Source organism: Curcuma longa, chromosome 3 (genome assembly GCF_044706935.1).
Source record: "Curcuma longa cultivar G26 ecotype Majalengka, Jawa Barat chromosome 3, ITB_CL_G26_1.1, whole genome shotgun sequence".
NCBI classification, from domain to species: Eukaryota; Viridiplantae; Streptophyta; class Magnoliopsida; order Zingiberales; family Zingiberaceae; genus Curcuma; species Curcuma longa.
Genome location: NC_133863.1, coordinates 20,287,352 through 20,304,609, shown reverse-complemented (window position 1 = coordinate 20,304,609; position 17,258 = coordinate 20,287,352). Strand labels below are relative to the sequence as shown.

Sequence of the window (17,258 nt, the reverse complement as noted above, 5' to 3'; positions counted from 1 at the left end):
TAAACTATTAAAGGTCAAGGTAAAAAACCAAGAAACTTAGGTCCATAGTACCAATATAACGATAACAAAGATGCTAAACTACCTTCAAGTTGGGCATAAATAAGCTTCAGTTGCCAAAGTGTCAATTACTAATACAATCACAACAATCTCTAACCGAAAATGCTGTCTTTTTAAGGTAAATCTCACAAGACGGTATCGACTCTGGAGGGGATCCAGCATCTTAATACCCATAATTGGCACCGTAGGTTGAGCCATATCCTCCAGTGTGTGCAGCAGGACCAGAGTTGGACCCGGGGGAACCGTACATGGGTCCGCCGTGTGTTGGGTATGAACCATAACCTTGATCCATGGATGCTGGAGCTGGAGCTGGAGCTGCAGCCATGAAATTCTGCAATAGCAACATAATTTAAGTCCATTAGGGGATTTCATGAAACAAATGAAGGATTGCAAATGCATCAAAAACAATAAATGAGTAAGGTATAAAGCTGTTTTTCATGAAATAACTAGTGTAAAAGATATCTAAATAATATAATTAAGAATAATTTAGAGATCTATGTATCATTAGTGGAATAGCTTTGCATAGAATTCATTAAGGAATAAAATTCATACAGTCAAATTTTAAATAATTGAGATCAACATGGCCAATCTGATGATGATGGTGGAGACTAAGCAAATGATACAGTTTTTCGAGGCATCGCATGATCATAAACTTGCTCTTAACACCAACTTTGTCCCATCTCCATTCTCCTTCTGCACTAAACTTAGAAACTTGGAGCATTGACCCTAATTCATAAATCTAGACTATAACCTAGATATTCACTAAACCATGAGATAATCACATTATCAATTTAATTTAGATAGCTGATTTGCTTGTTTCGAGTATCGAGTTTGCTTAGCCATATTGACACTGAAAATTATTGATTGAAGTGTGCTTTTTACAAGAGCATGAAAATAAGACAATGCTAATCAATAGGCAAGAACCAACAGAAAAAAAAATCTGGGAAAAAAAAGATGATACTACAAGATAGTCTCTTCTTACAATGAGATAACCAAACCAGTCTTTTGTATGCCAGATCATTCTACTACTTACTCCAGTATCTTGTCATGGTAAGTTGTTATTAAACCATGATGCTATTTTGTGAAGGTATATACATATGAATTTTCCAGATCCTAAAGAAGAAAAGTTTCATACAATATAGCACACACTATAGGTTAGGAGATTAAATAAGCATCTTCCATGTCAACACGATACTAAAAAATGTCATTATCAAATAAGAATATCAAGAAAATACTTATATAAGAACAATAAAAAAAATTAGCGATGCCGATTAAGAAAATGGCCAAGAGACCATGCCTGTATCAATTGCTGAGCAGTCTGAACTTGGGTAGCAGTCCCACTAATTTCAACAGTCATCTCTCCGGGCACCCCTCGTGTTTCTTGTATGGTTATGGTTGCCCCACTAGCACGACGGATGTAGCTAATATTTGAGCCAGCTTCTCCAATTACAGCATCAGCATAAGAAAGTAGAATTTGCATATGCTGTGTAATCTGTAGAGAGCATCAGAATAACAGTATGAAACGACACATGGTGTTGGAAGAAAACGACAATGTTTTAAGACATGGATCATGAAAGACACCTGAGATATCATTGAGGGTGGCTGTTGATTTGCTCCAGAATGGACACCCGCTGTGGGTGCATTTTGCCCATACATTGATATGCCATGGTGAGGTTGCTTTTCTAGTGGGGGAAGGTCCGGAGGATAGAAGCTATCGTGTGGGCGGGAAGGCATAAACTGAGGGTTCCCACCATATGCTGAGCCAGCACCAGGTGGAAGGCCTTGAGAATGACCCCAAGGTTGATGGGGTGGCATATTTTGCTCCATATGCATATTTGGCAATGGCTAGAGAGAGAAATATATTGGAAATTATATTAGACTTTGAAAAGTTGTGAATCATCATTTATCTAATAAATAATACAGATTTACAGTTCCACAATTTTATAAACTTACACGCTTTTCAAACAAAGGAAGGACACTGCGATCAACTAGGAATTTCCTCAAGTGAGCTGCAATCAATTCCACTGCCTTATGCATTCCAATGGGCTCTCCTTGTATCTCAACAACTCTATCATCCGGAAGTGCGACAGGAGGAAGATTATCTGCACAGATCCATGAAAGTTTAGCAAAAAGGAGTTCTGGAAAAGTTCAAAGTGAAACATTATGCGCATAAGAAATCATGGAACACTGAGGCAAATTTGCAAATTAATATTTCTGAAGAGCAATTATTCATTTGGAATCTTTGTTTTAAAAAATCTAACAAATATCCTTGTGCCCATGTATTTGTTTCTAGAAATCATTAATCATCCTGATGTCGTGAAGGTATACCTTTTTAGTGTCAATAACTTAAGTTGACTGAACCTTAGCTTATACTACATGTAATATATTTTATTTTGGCTGATGATGATATTGCAAATGCTAAGATTGGAACCAATGTGATCCTAATTATGTCATCTCACATGAGTGTGTTCCAATCATAGTTCTCAAAATTGATATCGGTCTGTAAATTGCAAATGCAGAGATTGGAACCGATTTGATCCTAATTATGTCATCTCACATGAGTGTGTTCCAATCATGGTTGTCAAAACTTATATCAGTCTGGATTAGATGATTAACACCTCTATGTATTAGTCAAATCAGATTGATAGGATCTTTGAAATTGGAATAATTAATAAAGATATCAAAGAGAAAATAAAACAAAATTATATATGAGATAACAAATGATGTTCAATTACAATACAAAAGTATATTTTGTTTCATCAAATATCATATTATTAATCACATATACATATTGTAAATAATAAACATCCAAAATAAGTAAATTAGATTAGTAACACAAAATATGTAACATAATATCAATAATATCAGGCTTATTATTATCAGATAAATATGTAGTACGGAGGCTGTTGATTGAGAGAGGATCAACAATAACCTCTCAGTTTCAACATTGTGCAAGAGATAAGAATGAGGTGCTGCGTCTAGCTAGTGACAAATTGCAAGTGATGGTAAGGTCCAACTATCAATCTTGCAACAGATTTTGAGAGATGGAGTGACATGAGATGGAATTCGAGCGTAGTTATTTAAGGCTGAGGGGCCCACAAGCACATCGATGCTAGGGGGCGAGGCGCAATGCAAGATGAGGTGCATGTCTTACCAAAGTAAGGCATTTTGAGTATAAATTTTTACAATTCAAATATATAGAAAATTTCTGCCAAAATATTTCACTATCAAAACTACATCCATAAAATATTAAACAATATTGCCTATATAAAATTCACTAGTAAATAAATACATTATGCATATAATTTGAATTTTAAAAAAACTTTAAATATCTAAATCTTCATCATCTTCCTCAATCGTATCATTATTATCATCACCAAATGTTTCAGATTTGTAGCTGAATTTTTATCGATTTCCTCAAGACTGATTTCTTTCTCCTCTCACAAGGCGCACACTTAAGACGCACCAGGCTCACCTGGCTGCGCCTTGCACCTAGGCGTAGCCAGGCGAACACCTTTAATAACTATGAATTCAAGTGAACAATGACTAAAATTGATGAATCCGTGACTTTGGATTTCTGACATCGATTGTATGGTCGTCACAAAGATGTGTGAGGTGTTGGCAATACAATGAAGCAAGGTTTAAAATATCGAACCGTGCCGGAGTTTCGATTCCGGACCGGAACAATACAGTTTCGGTACCATATCGTACCGTGCCGGTATAGTTTCGGTATTTTTAAAATATAAAATATATTAATTAAAATAAAAAATTTAATTTAAATATTTAAAAATAAAAAATAAAATTTTAAAATAATTTTATAGGTTTTAATAAAGCCTATTTAAATGATCCCAACTATATCTTTGAACTATAGCTAGGAATTGATTATTAAAACCTAATTAAACCCTAAGTTTTAAAAACCAAAAAAAAAATCGCAGACAGCGCGCGATCGGTACGCGCGGCCCGCAGCGGAGCATTGTCGGGCCCCGACGGCATCGCCTCCGGCGGCGTCGCCGAGCTCGAGCGGCGCCTCCGGCAGCGTCGCCGAGGCCTCGCGACGCCTCCGGAGGCGTCACCGAGCCCGGGCGACGCCTCCGGAGGCGTTCCCTGGTCGGAATTCCTGTGCCGGTGCCTCGGCGGAAGAAATTTTTCGCCCGTATGGCCCGATACGGCTCGAAATTTCAATCCTTGCAATGAAGTCAACAATATGTTACTCTTGCATTACGTCATCAAGGGCATTCAAGTCATGTTATTCATCTTTCCTTGAAGATACAATAATGAAAGGCATCCTGGCTGATATCTCAACACAAAAGGCATTAACACATACTGTGAAATCATACACAATAGCCACTCACATAGCTTCGCTAGCTCATTGAATCTATCTCCTAAATGACTTCCCTCAATCAAGAACACATGAATGGGATGACAGATAAAGACTAAAGGACAGCAGGTTGAGGCCATGTCTATTTGTTGGTGATGGTTTACAGAACCTATAGGTAATGCCTCGAAGAATAACAATACTAAATATTCAATATGCAGGAAGGTAAAATGTAAACCAGTACATTCCAACTATCTGGTTATAACCATCTTTCTCATCATAATTCATCACCAAAAGCAACCAAATACAAGAATTAATTTAGTCACATTCACCAAAATCAAGAAATCCAATACAACAACAAATAAATCTCATCTCACTAGGTCGGGTCAACTATATGAATTTTCCTATGTCATTAGACTATATCTTCTACTATATCATTATCTATGTTTAAATAAATTTCCTCCTGTTTTATATTTAAATAAAACCGCTAATTTTGGTCCCAAACCCAGATGAATAAGATTGAGAATTGCATTAAGTTGCCCGCCAACATTAAACATGCTAATGTTCTATGAATGGATCAATCAAGAAATCCAATACACTAATTAATTATGAGTGTCATATAAATTAATGCAAGTTGCAAAAGTTATCAGCTCAGATACATTTGCCTCAGAGAATTCAATTTAGCATAATGGATGATTTAAAGTATCAAAATACTATATTACAAGCGATATAGTCTTACACAGTTCAATGACAGGATAAGTTCCAAGTAAGTGACATCTAATAGTTGGAAGTAACACTGGTTGTTGTTGATTTGCTCCTTACAGTGTGAACAGTGGTCCAACTAAAACAAGGTTCACCATAAATTACTTAGCTCAATACATAGCCTTGATGCACTACATCAAAACAAAGCTCTCCACAAAGTATCTTAATTTAGAGTCTTCCTATTCTACACGAAAACAAGTCTCCCCATAAGTTATTTATTTAAAAACTCTGCACATTCATGACTATTTTTACTAGAAATTTGGCTATTCATGCAGAAAGGAAATTTTAATGATAAATAAATAAATAGAAAGCAAAATTTATTACATAAAAAAATGAGTGATGCGAGAGGATCTATTCTACATAACACTTCAGTGCATAACTACATAATCACAAAAGTTATTAGATTAACAGGCTGTACACACAGTAATAGGTAGCGTCAGAAACATATGGATCTAACAGTCAATATACATCTATCAGCTATCTGCTAGATAACAGATCATGAAAACTAAATAAAGATTCGACAGATAAATGATAATGTAAAAATGAGGAACTGTTTATGGCATCATACCAACAACTCGGACTATTGAGCTGCAAGATTCCTGAATGGATTTTATTGTCGCTCCATGTTTACCAATGAGGCTACCTGCTTGTGTAGCTGCCACAAGCAATCTTGTAGGGAATGTGTTGCCTGCAGCAGATGGGGCAAGACCAGATTCCCCATCCAAACCATCAATTATCCGCTTATGAACTCTTAGCAGACCATCCATAGCAGGAGAAACAGAAGCATCTGGTTCCTCTTTTGCTGAAATCATTACCTTTATATATTGCAAGAACAACAAAGATAACATTTAGAAATATAATAAGCTAGCCCAATAAACTCAAAGATGAAAGATACTCTACATGCATGTTTTTTCGAAGCTGCCAAGGCCAAACCTCATTCTTTGTGCAGAATACAGCAAATCAAATTCAACATCGCAAAGCAAGTGTAGTGGTTTAAAATTAGTATTAGAAAATACAGTATGAGTTATTGAACCAAGATTTGTCACATCTTAAATTACCAAAAGTAGCAAGGGAATATAGTAGGTATATAGTAAAAATTAGCATAAGAAAACCATCCTGATTCCTAATCTAAAACAGTTTAATGAAAAGGCTCATTAAAAAGGGCAACTCGATCCACGAAGCTCCCACCAATGCGAAATTGAAGAGTCACCCACATTATATATATTGTACGCAACTTTACTTTACATCTTGCAAGAGACTATTTTCACGACTTAAACTTGTAATCTTAAAGTCACATGACAACAACTTTACCGTTACAGCAAGACTCCTCTTCAACAGAAAGGTTTATTGAAAATCAAAATCAATCACTTGTAGCATATGTTTGGTTTAAAATTGACAACGAATGAATTAGAAAAAAGTACAAATTAGGCCCAATCAATTTGATCATGTTTATTCTTTATTCTCTATCAGCAAAGGAGTAATGACTAAAAGGAATATCTATTGTACAGTATGATTAATAATTACTAATATATAAAGAAAGGTTTAATTATAATACAACAATAACAAATAAGCCTTTATCCTACTACATGTAATGGCTATATGGATCCTCCTGCACCATTGAATTTGATCCCTACTATAACATCATCTATATTTAAATAAATTTTATTCTGTTTTATCAATGCTATAAATCTTTTTTTGATCTCTCACTTCCGTTATTAATGTGTGTATTTGTCATGATCTCACATTACCTAACTGGGGCATTTATTGGACCACTAAGCACATGACCATACCATCTCAAACACATCTCTCAAAATTTTTTCTCAAAAGGTACAACTCTAATTTTCTCTCTAATGTTCTCGTTTGTTATCATATTCATCCTTGTATGTTTGCATATTCACCTTAACATCCTCAACTCTACAACTCATCTTTTGCTCATGTGCTCGCTTTATAATCCAACATTCAACTTCATATCATAGCAAGTCTAATTATTTTTTTATAAAACTTCTCTTTAAACTTTAGAAGTATCTTACGATTACAAAGAAAACTAAACACAATCCTATATTTCAACCATCCTATGTAAAACATCTCTTAAACCTTTTTAGCATTTACTCCTTCACATGTCTCATCAATCAATACAATATCCTCTGCAAACATGTACCATGATAACTTATCTTGGATGTGTCTAATAAATTCAACTATGAATAGTGTAAAAATATATGGACTTAGAGTTGATGGTGTAACTCTATCTTTATAGGAAACGCTTCAATTAATCTATCTGAAGTTTTCATTTTTATCGTTACATCCTCTTACACACCCTTAATTATTTCAATATACGCAATGCTAACACTTTTTTTAAAAACATTCTTCACATAATCCTTGAAACTTTGTCATAGACTTTTTTATATCAATGAATACCATGTCTAAGTCTTAGTCACCTCAATCTACTTCTTTTATCCTTTTTTATCACTCTTTCTTAAAATTTCATGATATGGCTCATTAACTTAATACGCTTATAATTTGCACAATTTTGTATGTCTTTTTTGTTTTTATACAGGAAAACTCAAGTACTTATCCTCCACAAATCAAGCATTTTCTTCCTTTTTAATCTTGGATCGAATAACTTCATAAGTCATTCAATACTCTGCTTCTTTAGACACTTCCATACCTCTATTGGAATATCATCCAGTCCAACAAATTTTTCATTTTGCATCCCATTTAACACCTATTCTACTTCTGAAATTTGAATTCTCAAATAATAACTTAAATTTTTATATTCCCCTTACCTACTTAAGTTTCTTAAGCTAAGTAGGTCGCCTAAACCCTCATTAAAAAGTTAATAAAAATACATCTACCATCGCTCCTTTATTTCCATATCCTTCACTAGTACCTTATTAAATTTATCTTTAATGTATCTTATTTAGTAAGATCCCTTGTTTCCTCTCTTGGACTTTAGCTATTCTATAGATGTCCATTTTTTCTTCTTTTGTATCAAACTGCCGATATAAGCCTTTTTAACTGACGTTCAAAATTTTCATTCTTAAATTCACTCGTTGCTTTTTTGACCTCTTTTTAACTATTGCATACTTTTTAAGATTTCTTCATTCTTACAAGTGTACAATAACTTATAGGCAATTCATTTTTCAACCACTTTCTTTTGTACTTTTTCATTCCACCATCAAGATTCTTTATTTAGTGGTGTCTGTCCTCTTGACTCACCAAGTACGCGCTTAGCCTATTTTCAAATTCGATGTCATCTTATCTCATGTCATAGTTAAGTTGTCATGTATTTCTCCTAATACTTGTGTTCCTACCCTCTTCTTAAAAATACTTTGATTTCTCATCCTTTAACTTCCACCATTTGATAATAAGAGTCATGCACGTTTTCTTTTACTAACATAGTTTGAGACGTGTATCTAACACTACTAAACTATGTTGATGGTTAAATACTATCTAGAGATAACTTTATAATCTCTATAAATTTTTCTATCCTTCTTCCGATCGAAAGTCAATTTGTAACCTATTATTTCCACTTTTAAATGTAATTAGATGTTCTTCTCTCTTCTTGAAAAACAAATTAGTTATTATAAATTTGTATGCTATCACAAAATTTAATATAGCTTTCAATTTTTCATTTTAAGTCCAGAACCATGACCCTAATGCACCCTATCATATTCATCATTTCTCACTCCTACATGCCAATTTAGATCTATTAAAATCATCTTGTTTGTTGAAATTTTTTGTACTATCTCATCTAGGTCTTCCTAACACCTACATTTGAACCCTATCATATTCCTCATTTCTCACTCCTACATGTCAATTTAGATCTATTGAAATTATCTCGTTTGTTGAAATTCTTTGTACTATCTCATCTAAGTCTTCCTGACACCTCCATTTGATGTCTTCATCTAATTCTACTTGAGGTGCATACATGTTAATTATCTTAATAATTTCTTTTGCTACCACTGTCTTTAGAGGTATAATTACATTAATAGTTTCTTCCTAACTACTACTACTTCGTCTTTTAACGAACTATTTAGAACAATCTCTACTCCATTTTTCATTTTGCTCTTTTCATTGTATCATAACTTAAAATCAGAGTTCCCTATCATCTGTGCCCTCCCTTACCCATTTTATCTCTTGAAAGCATAAAATATTAATTCTTCTTCTAATCATTATATCTACTGCTTCTATTGTTTTACCAATGAACATTTCTATATTTCATGTTCTAAATCTAAGACAATCGATATTCTTATAATGTATGTTCTTGTCCATCCTAGAGTGTGAGAACTCTTACATATTTAAGACTACGTCCAAGTTCTCATGGAGATGTAACGACCCTTGCCAAAACGTTGCAGTCGAATGTTACAACACATTCCTTCTAGGTAAAACTCTAGCATTAGCATAATAGTTTAATAAGTCTATACATAATATTTGTCTTTATTTAACATTGCTAACAACCTAACACAACTCTCCTCCTTTACCTAAGCTTGAGAACAACCATGAACAGAGTTAGGTTCAATTACAATACAATATCATTAATAATTATTTAAAGGTTTAACAAAAATATATTCATTAATATACAATCACATTTAGAAAAAAATTAAATAATTTGTTATTCATTAAATCATCATTTTCAAATAAATAATATTTAATTTAATAAACATATAACAAAGTTAGTTACCAATAATTAAATTAATAATAATGATATAAATAAGCCAATATTTATAGAAGTTTATTATTTAATATCTATGTTCAATAATAGTTATATTACTAATCTAAGAGAAATATTGATTAATAATTATTTTAGAAATTATAAAATTGAATAAACTATGAGTAAACTTCAACATTGCTAATAAGCAATATTAAATAAGTTTATTAAATAGTGGGTGAATTAATTAATAAAACAGTATTATTAATATTGTATGGAATATTGATGTTCAATTTTGTGAATAGTTATCATTTTTATTCTATCTAAATTTGCAAATTGTGAGGATTTTAACATTTTATATTTCATTAGAACAATGGCCTGAAGTATTTCATTTGATAATTTAGGATCTGACTTTTTATTTTTATTAAATTCTGCTATCACTTAACAATTGACATTTTTAGCAATTAATGCAGCACAATTGTTATCATTCTTTGAATCCTTAAACTATTTTTCCTAATAAGTAAAAAAAATTATTTTATTTTGTTCAATTTTAAAATATGTTTGATTGATTCAGATTGGACCCGGGACTACAAGGCCATGAGCATTTAGGATTAAAAAAAAAATCTAAAACAATCTTGCTAGTTATTATTTCAACATAAATGATATTTTATATATTAACCAAAATTTCTAATCCACTAAGCATCAAATTAATTTCTCATATCACCACATTCTATCAATAGACACTTGCATCAGAGCAAATCAAACATAACTGAAATGCTTATAACAACATCTGTTGATGATGAATACAAGTAAGCTCAATGGACACCTACAAGGAGATGAATATGAAATCTCAAAAACAAAACAAAAAAAAAAAGAGTTTCAAATTAACTCTTGCATAATTGTCATATCTCCATAATCTGAAAACGAGAAAATCAATCATCAATCTTTTTCTAGTGTAGTAGATAGAATCACCCCACACAAAGCATGAGTAATTTTATTAAATTATATCAAAAACAAATTAATAAATAACTAAAATAAGAAAATCATAAACATTTAGAAAACAATATATAAATTATAGTGAAAATAATATATATATATATATATATATATATATATATATATATATATATGTGGAAAATAATACATCTAAATTTTTAGATTATTGATGTTAAATAATTTTGACCAAACTGATATATTTTTATAGGTATAAAATGTTCAATTTGATCTATCTTATTTAAATTTTGATCCCTTTGTATGAAATGAGCTTCCATAATTGATTTATATTTTCAACTAGCTTTTTAACCAAATCAGTTCAGATAGTTTCAACCTTCCAGAAAGTATCTTAAAATTTCAATTAGATTTTGAATAGTTTGTCGATAGTTGTAGTTATATTTAATATTTAGGCTAAAACATTTTATAGGTACAAAATATTCACTTTGATCTATCTTTATTTGAATCTTGTTCCTTTCACATGAAATGAGCTTCCCTAATTAAATTATATTTTCAGTTAGTTGTTTATCAAAATTAAAAGAAAATTAGTTCAGATAGTTTCAACCTTTCAGATTAGCCAAAGTATCTTAAAACTTTGATTAAATTTTGTATAGTTCATATATATTTGTTATTGTATTCAATATTTAAGCAAAGGAAATTATAATATTGAATGTTAATTTGGTTCAATTTGAATTCAAAAACACGTTAGTGGACATTTTGATGTTTCTACGACATCATGGGCATTTTTAGGAAAAAGGGAAAATTATAAAGGTAAAATCAAGTTTTATTATACAATTTTTTGTTAGTGATTAACTAAGCGACATCAACCTGATAGAATAAAATGATATTTTACAAAAAATAATAATAATAAAAGTGAAATTTAACTTATCTAATTTGGTGGGTTAAAAGATAAAATGGAAAAATTCTAGGAGTATACTGAAATTGTCTCTAGAAAGACCAACGTATAGCTTTTAAATTTTTGGAATTAAATAGAAAATGACAATATTTGGAGAAAAATATATGTTTTATGCAGAAGAAAAAAATGAAAGCTTTTTATAACTAAATTGGGAAATAAAACGCCATTGCAAATTGGAAATATTTTAAAGTGATTAAAATTGAAAAAATGTGTTACAAAAGGCAATTGACAATAAAATTAAAGTGAAAAATCCAAGTGTAATTATGGGGTGAAAACTTTTAAGAATAAAATGCAAACCTATTTTGATTCATGAAGAAATTTGACAAGTACAGAGATTAAAATGAAACTTTAGTAGTAAAATAAAAAATTTAATAGTGAAGGCAGATGGGTAACTTTGGGTACAAATATATAGGAGTAGGTGGAATTTTAAAAATATAGGAAAAATTAGAAAATATAAAATCTGTAGGGTGGTGTCTAACTTTGGGGAAAAAATGACCATATAAAAAATAGAGGAGTAAATTGTTATGCTGTATCAACCTAGGAGTCAAACAGTGAAATTTTACAACTATAAGGGGTGTTTAAATTGAAATTTTGATAGTGAAATTAAAATTTTAAAACATTGATGGGGCAAGGGTAATTTGAGTGAAAATACTTTTATGGGCAAAAATGACAATTTAGCAAATTAGAGGACCAAGATGTAACTTTTTGTTGACACTGGGGTTATTGTAAAATTTTAGGGTTTAAATTGAAAATTTTGAAAATTAGAGGAACAAGATGTAATCTTTCAATGACAAATGTCACTTTAAGAAGACAAAATGACACCCTTTAAACGTTAGAAAATTAAGACATCAGTATGTAATTTCTCGGTGCCAGGTACCACATGCATAGAGACAAAGTCACACCGTTTATAGCTATAGATATAAATTAAAGGATTAAGATGTAATTTACCAGTGACAAGTGTCACGCAAAATTTCACTTGAAAACAAAGTAACATCCTTTAAAGCAACAGATATATATGTCATATTTCAACTGTCATATCCTACTGCATGTAGCAAAGTACTCCGCCAAATAAGGAGCACCAAAATTTGAATTTCCAATTCGACAACAACTAAACTAGTATATTCATGTTATTTGTCATTTTATAATCATTGCATTAATCTCCTCATTTGTATTACCACGAATTTTTCCAGTTCTAGTTTGACACTATTCAGAGCTGAAAATATGCCAAATCATCTTGTTCTTTTGATAAACCCTACTTGCTTATATATTCACATCCATAAATATCAGAGATATTCATTGCAGCATTCCTTCTCTTAAGTTATCTTATATTTAATATCTCCAAATAGTGTATATGCTGTTTTTTATTCTCATTTTCAGCCAATATTTCTTTTTGGTTCTGCAAGATTGCAGAATACTATCAAATAGCCTCCACACTGGACTCTTTTCCCTATAGAGAGCTAATTATTCCTTTGTTGAAAGGGCAATCAAGCAAGTTATGGAATTACCAGAAGAAAATGAAGTCTGATGGTAATCCATACGTATATGCTTAGATATATTCCAGCTCAGATGCTCAAAGAGTGATCTTGCAAACTGGATCTTTGTTCTTCTATTTTCGGTTCACGTGTACAATTGGATTTGTTGCTTTAGGTCTGCAGAAAGAACCTGCAAAGATTGATCTGGTTATATGACCGGAGGCTGCAAACTACATATTTCCAGTTGTTTGTCTTTAGGTTTTGCATGTGATTGTTTGGATCGTAGTTATTTTGTATGCATAGTTTAGCCTTTGTATCGCCAAGTTCTCATTACTTCCCAAAATGTCTCGTATTCTTAGTTGCATATTAAATTGTAGTTTTCTCTGCTCCAGCATACCATATATTAACCTACGTCTAAGGAAAATTAAACAAATAAGCACTTAATTTTTCAAAAGTTTAAATTCTATTGAATTGTATTTTTCACTATTACAACATACCATTTATTAACCTACGTTTAAGGAAAATTAAACAAATAATCACTTAAATTTTCGAAAGTTTAAATTCCATAGAAACTTTGGTTAGCAGTTACTAAACCAAATACCATATTAAAAGAAGCTGATGATCATCAAGATCTTCTAAATCAACAGATTATAGACTAACAGAATAACTAGTAACCAATAAGTATAATCATATCATTGCTAGTTTTACTAGGAACTCTGATATGAAGAAGCCAATTATCCTGACCTAAGGATGTTGATTACTTAATTAACTCAATTTTCAGGCCAACTCACATGATGATGGCTTAAAGTTCATATACAGACTTAGAATACATCTCATTCACAAAAGTTAATTATTTTCAAGTTTTCAACTGCAGATCAATTTTAATTCTTTCTGAAGTTACAATATTTTTATGTGCAATTTGTTGATTTGAAGGATAATGTTATAAGACCTTACATTTAGAAAGCTTTAGATTATATGGAGACATAATAAATAAAGTAAAACTCCTATACAATTCTAGTAGTACTAAACTGTTTCCTCAATCAATTTGAAACGTATGAGTATGAGTTTTTGCCAATCAAACAATGATTTTTTTATAGGAAATTTACAAATTTCATATCAGTTATTCATTCTAGAAAGGGTGATTTCTATGCATTCTGCAATTCTGCATTCTGATAATCTCTATGCCATTCACTTCTCCTACCTTTTGTTCTTTGACTTGGATTTTGCACACCATTCACTAACAATCTATATCATCCATCTTTAGAATAATATCATTATAATGTTTTTATGGATCAGAAAAATTGATGTCATGGCTAACTTGAGTGATAACAAGCTAATAATAAAGACACTAGAGTATCATAAACTTTCAAAATGTACTTACTTTAAATAAACTGATCTACAACAGTGAAACGGACATAAAGGATACATGCTGCAACAAATTGTGTTAGGAAATTATTTGATCGCTATTTGGATCCACATCACATAATTATTATGGATTTTTTAGATTGGCATGAGTATGAAAAACATAAAACTTAATCTATTCCTAATAAAGAAAATTTAAAGTTTGGGACAAAGCTTCCTAACTAATTTGTGATCCCAAATATCACAAAATTGAAGATAGTGTTTAAATGGGAAAATATCAAACTAGAAATAGCTTCAAGAAATGCATAACAAAATCCCTATAAGCTAGAAAATTATTGAGGTCACAGATAATGAAATGCAGGAATTCTCAACAAACTAATATCCACGTATGTTAAAAAAAAAGACATATTACTACATGTCTAGGAGAAATGATGAATTAGAATAATGAAATATGATGTGATATATTGCAAAAACATGGTATGAAAATGTAACGATCACCGTAAGATACATAATAATAAAACAATTGACAACATCATGAATCATGCTGAAGCAAATAGTGATCAAGAAATTATTAATATACTTACTGTTCTTTCTGGCGCTCCAGGAGGTCCATCAAGAATCTTTATCCTAGCTTTTGATTCTTCACACATTTTTTTGATAAATTCTCCTTTGCGACCAATGAGACTACCCACCTTATTGGAAGGAATCAGTATACGAAAAACACTTTCACCTGGCCACCCAGGCCACCTTTTGTCACCAGATTCAGCCGCTATCTGCATATCTTGTTCTTCTTTTATGTCATGTGAGTTTCCAACATCTCCTGATATCTCTTCTTCAACAGTATTTTCCACAAGTTCATCCATGAGGTACTATATGAACTAAAATCATAAAATGTAATATATTCAAGCGTTAGAACATGGAATCTTGAGTACAAACTTACCAAGAATGAAAGTGACAAATCGAAGAAGCCCAAAATATCAGCATAACTAATGTTATTTATTAGTGTCTAGTGGCACAGCAGAAAATATAAGGTTATAGAATGAGATTAAATTCATGACCTCAAAGAACAAGAAAAAAGGTATTCAAAGCATGCGTGCATTTTTCTGCATGCTCATAATCTCTTACAGTGTAAAATGGATATTATTCACTCTGTGAAGTATTAGTACAATAAAGATTGTGTGGATTAAATTTTCAAAACATTGTCATCATCATAAGATTGTGCTTGACCCGACTATTTGAGGTAAGCTACATGGATCTTATGCCTGCATTAAAAAGTATGCATGTTAGAATGCATAAAAATGTCAAAAACATTATAATTCTTAAGATACTTTTCTAAGCTTATGCACTTTGACACAATGCCCTTCTGAAGCATGTGACACTTCAGAAGTAGGAAGGCCTTTCTTGTCCAATCTACAAAAACCCTACTCATTTTTTTGTCACAACTCAGCCTAAATGGAGAACTAAGTCAACTAACAAATCGTTTAGAATCTAAACCACATATCAGGAGGTTTGGTGTGCTGTTAAGACCCAAAGTACAAATCATCTCCAAAATCATCTTTGCCAAAGGCAACCAACGGCCAAATGACATCTCCACCAATCCCAGATAGCACTTCACTCTTGCATGTCTCACTAAGCCCAACAACATTAACACAACATCAACTTGCTTTGATAAAGCATGCCCAAGCTCAGAATATTCAAGCTCAACCAAAGCACGTCTGGAGGTTCATGAATCACAAAACTCGTTTAAAAACAAGAAAAAGCTTTTAACAGAAAGCCTAAAATCGCATCTCTAGTCACAAAGCACATCCAGCCTCTATAGTGCAGACACAAAACTATTCCAACAGAAGACTTTCGAAAAACCTTTAACGAAACCCTAGGGCAGCAGACTGACACAATCAAGCTCGAGATAGTGAGTCCTATAGGTAGAAGAGAAATACACAGAAAGTTAAATGCAAAATCCCAAAAATCATCACTCTAATACAGCTTCTCCTACAGTTATAGAGGTAAAAAAATGCATAGGAGCAAAAGATCTCTGAGAACTCTAACAGATGAGAGCAAGAACGGAATCGACGCTCGAGAGGGCATACCGGAGTTGGCGAGATGTCAGCGATGCGGCGAGAGAGAGCTAGGCGCCGGCCGACGGAGAGAGTGATTAGGGTTGGGGATAGATGAAAGGTCGACCTGACGCGGCTTCGGTGCAATTTATAGTTTGTAGCGGATCATTTAGGGGTTGGGTACCACTGGCGTCGTGCTGAGTCGAGCCACACGTGAGAGAGCTCCGGATCGACTCAGCGAAGGCGTAGCCCCACGTGAGAACGTCCAATAATATTGTAAATTCGTTTTATTTTAGAAATAAATTAATATATTTGAGTCGTGCTCATTAAAAATAAAAAAAATTATTTTTTTTTCTTATATTTTTATAATTATTTTATTTCTTATATATATTTTAAATTTTTATTATTTTATTTTAAATAAATTAAACATGATACCACCTGTGTGGGATATACGTTACTGATGTCACCAGTTGTGTCCAGTCTGTCACTAACTATGCAGTGTCATTAAAAATTTTATTTTTTTAATTAAGGATTTCATGTTTTTATTTTATTTCCAAAAATAAAAAGTAAATATATCCAAACGTCATGCGTCTTGTTGGTTCTTGCCAATGTTATAGGTTCTCCTTCTCAAGAATTTCTACTTCCTTCAACAAATCCTTCTTCGTTCTCCTCATCCTCCTCC

General features: G+C 32.1%; 1 protein-coding gene across 1 annotated transcript; it reads right to left on the bottom strand.

Annotated features, from left to right (window-relative positions):
- On the bottom strand, nt 1-16,697 carry LOC141825134 (flowering locus K homology domain-like). Its single transcript, XM_074712523.1, has 7 exons — nt 16,610-16,697; nt 15,107-15,400; nt 5,703-5,949; nt 2,011-2,159; nt 1,639-1,902; nt 1,355-1,549; nt 1-388 (listed from the first exon to the last, which is right to left on the bottom strand). The coding sequence occupies exons 2-7, from the start codon at nt 15,383-15,385 to the stop codon at nt 221-223; spliced, it is 1,302 nt and encodes a 433-aa protein (XP_074568624.1). The 5' UTR covers nt 15,386-15,400; nt 16,610-16,697; the 3' UTR covers nt 1-220.
- Between the last annotated feature and the right edge of the window lie 561 nt (nt 16,698-17,258).

Coding starts and splice junctions, on each gene's coding strand:
- LOC141825134 (XM_074712523.1), bottom strand. CDS start 15,385: ATGGATGAACTTGTGGAAAATACTGTTGAAGAAGAGATATCAGGAGAT. Junction 1,903..2,010: donor TTCCTTTGTTTGAAAAGCGT/GTAAGTTTATAA, acceptor TTCTCTCTCTAG/CCATTGCCAAATATGCATAT. Junction 1,550..1,638: donor CACCCTCAATGATATCTCAG/GTGTCTTTCATG, acceptor TGCTCTCTACAG/ATTACACAGCATATGCAAAT.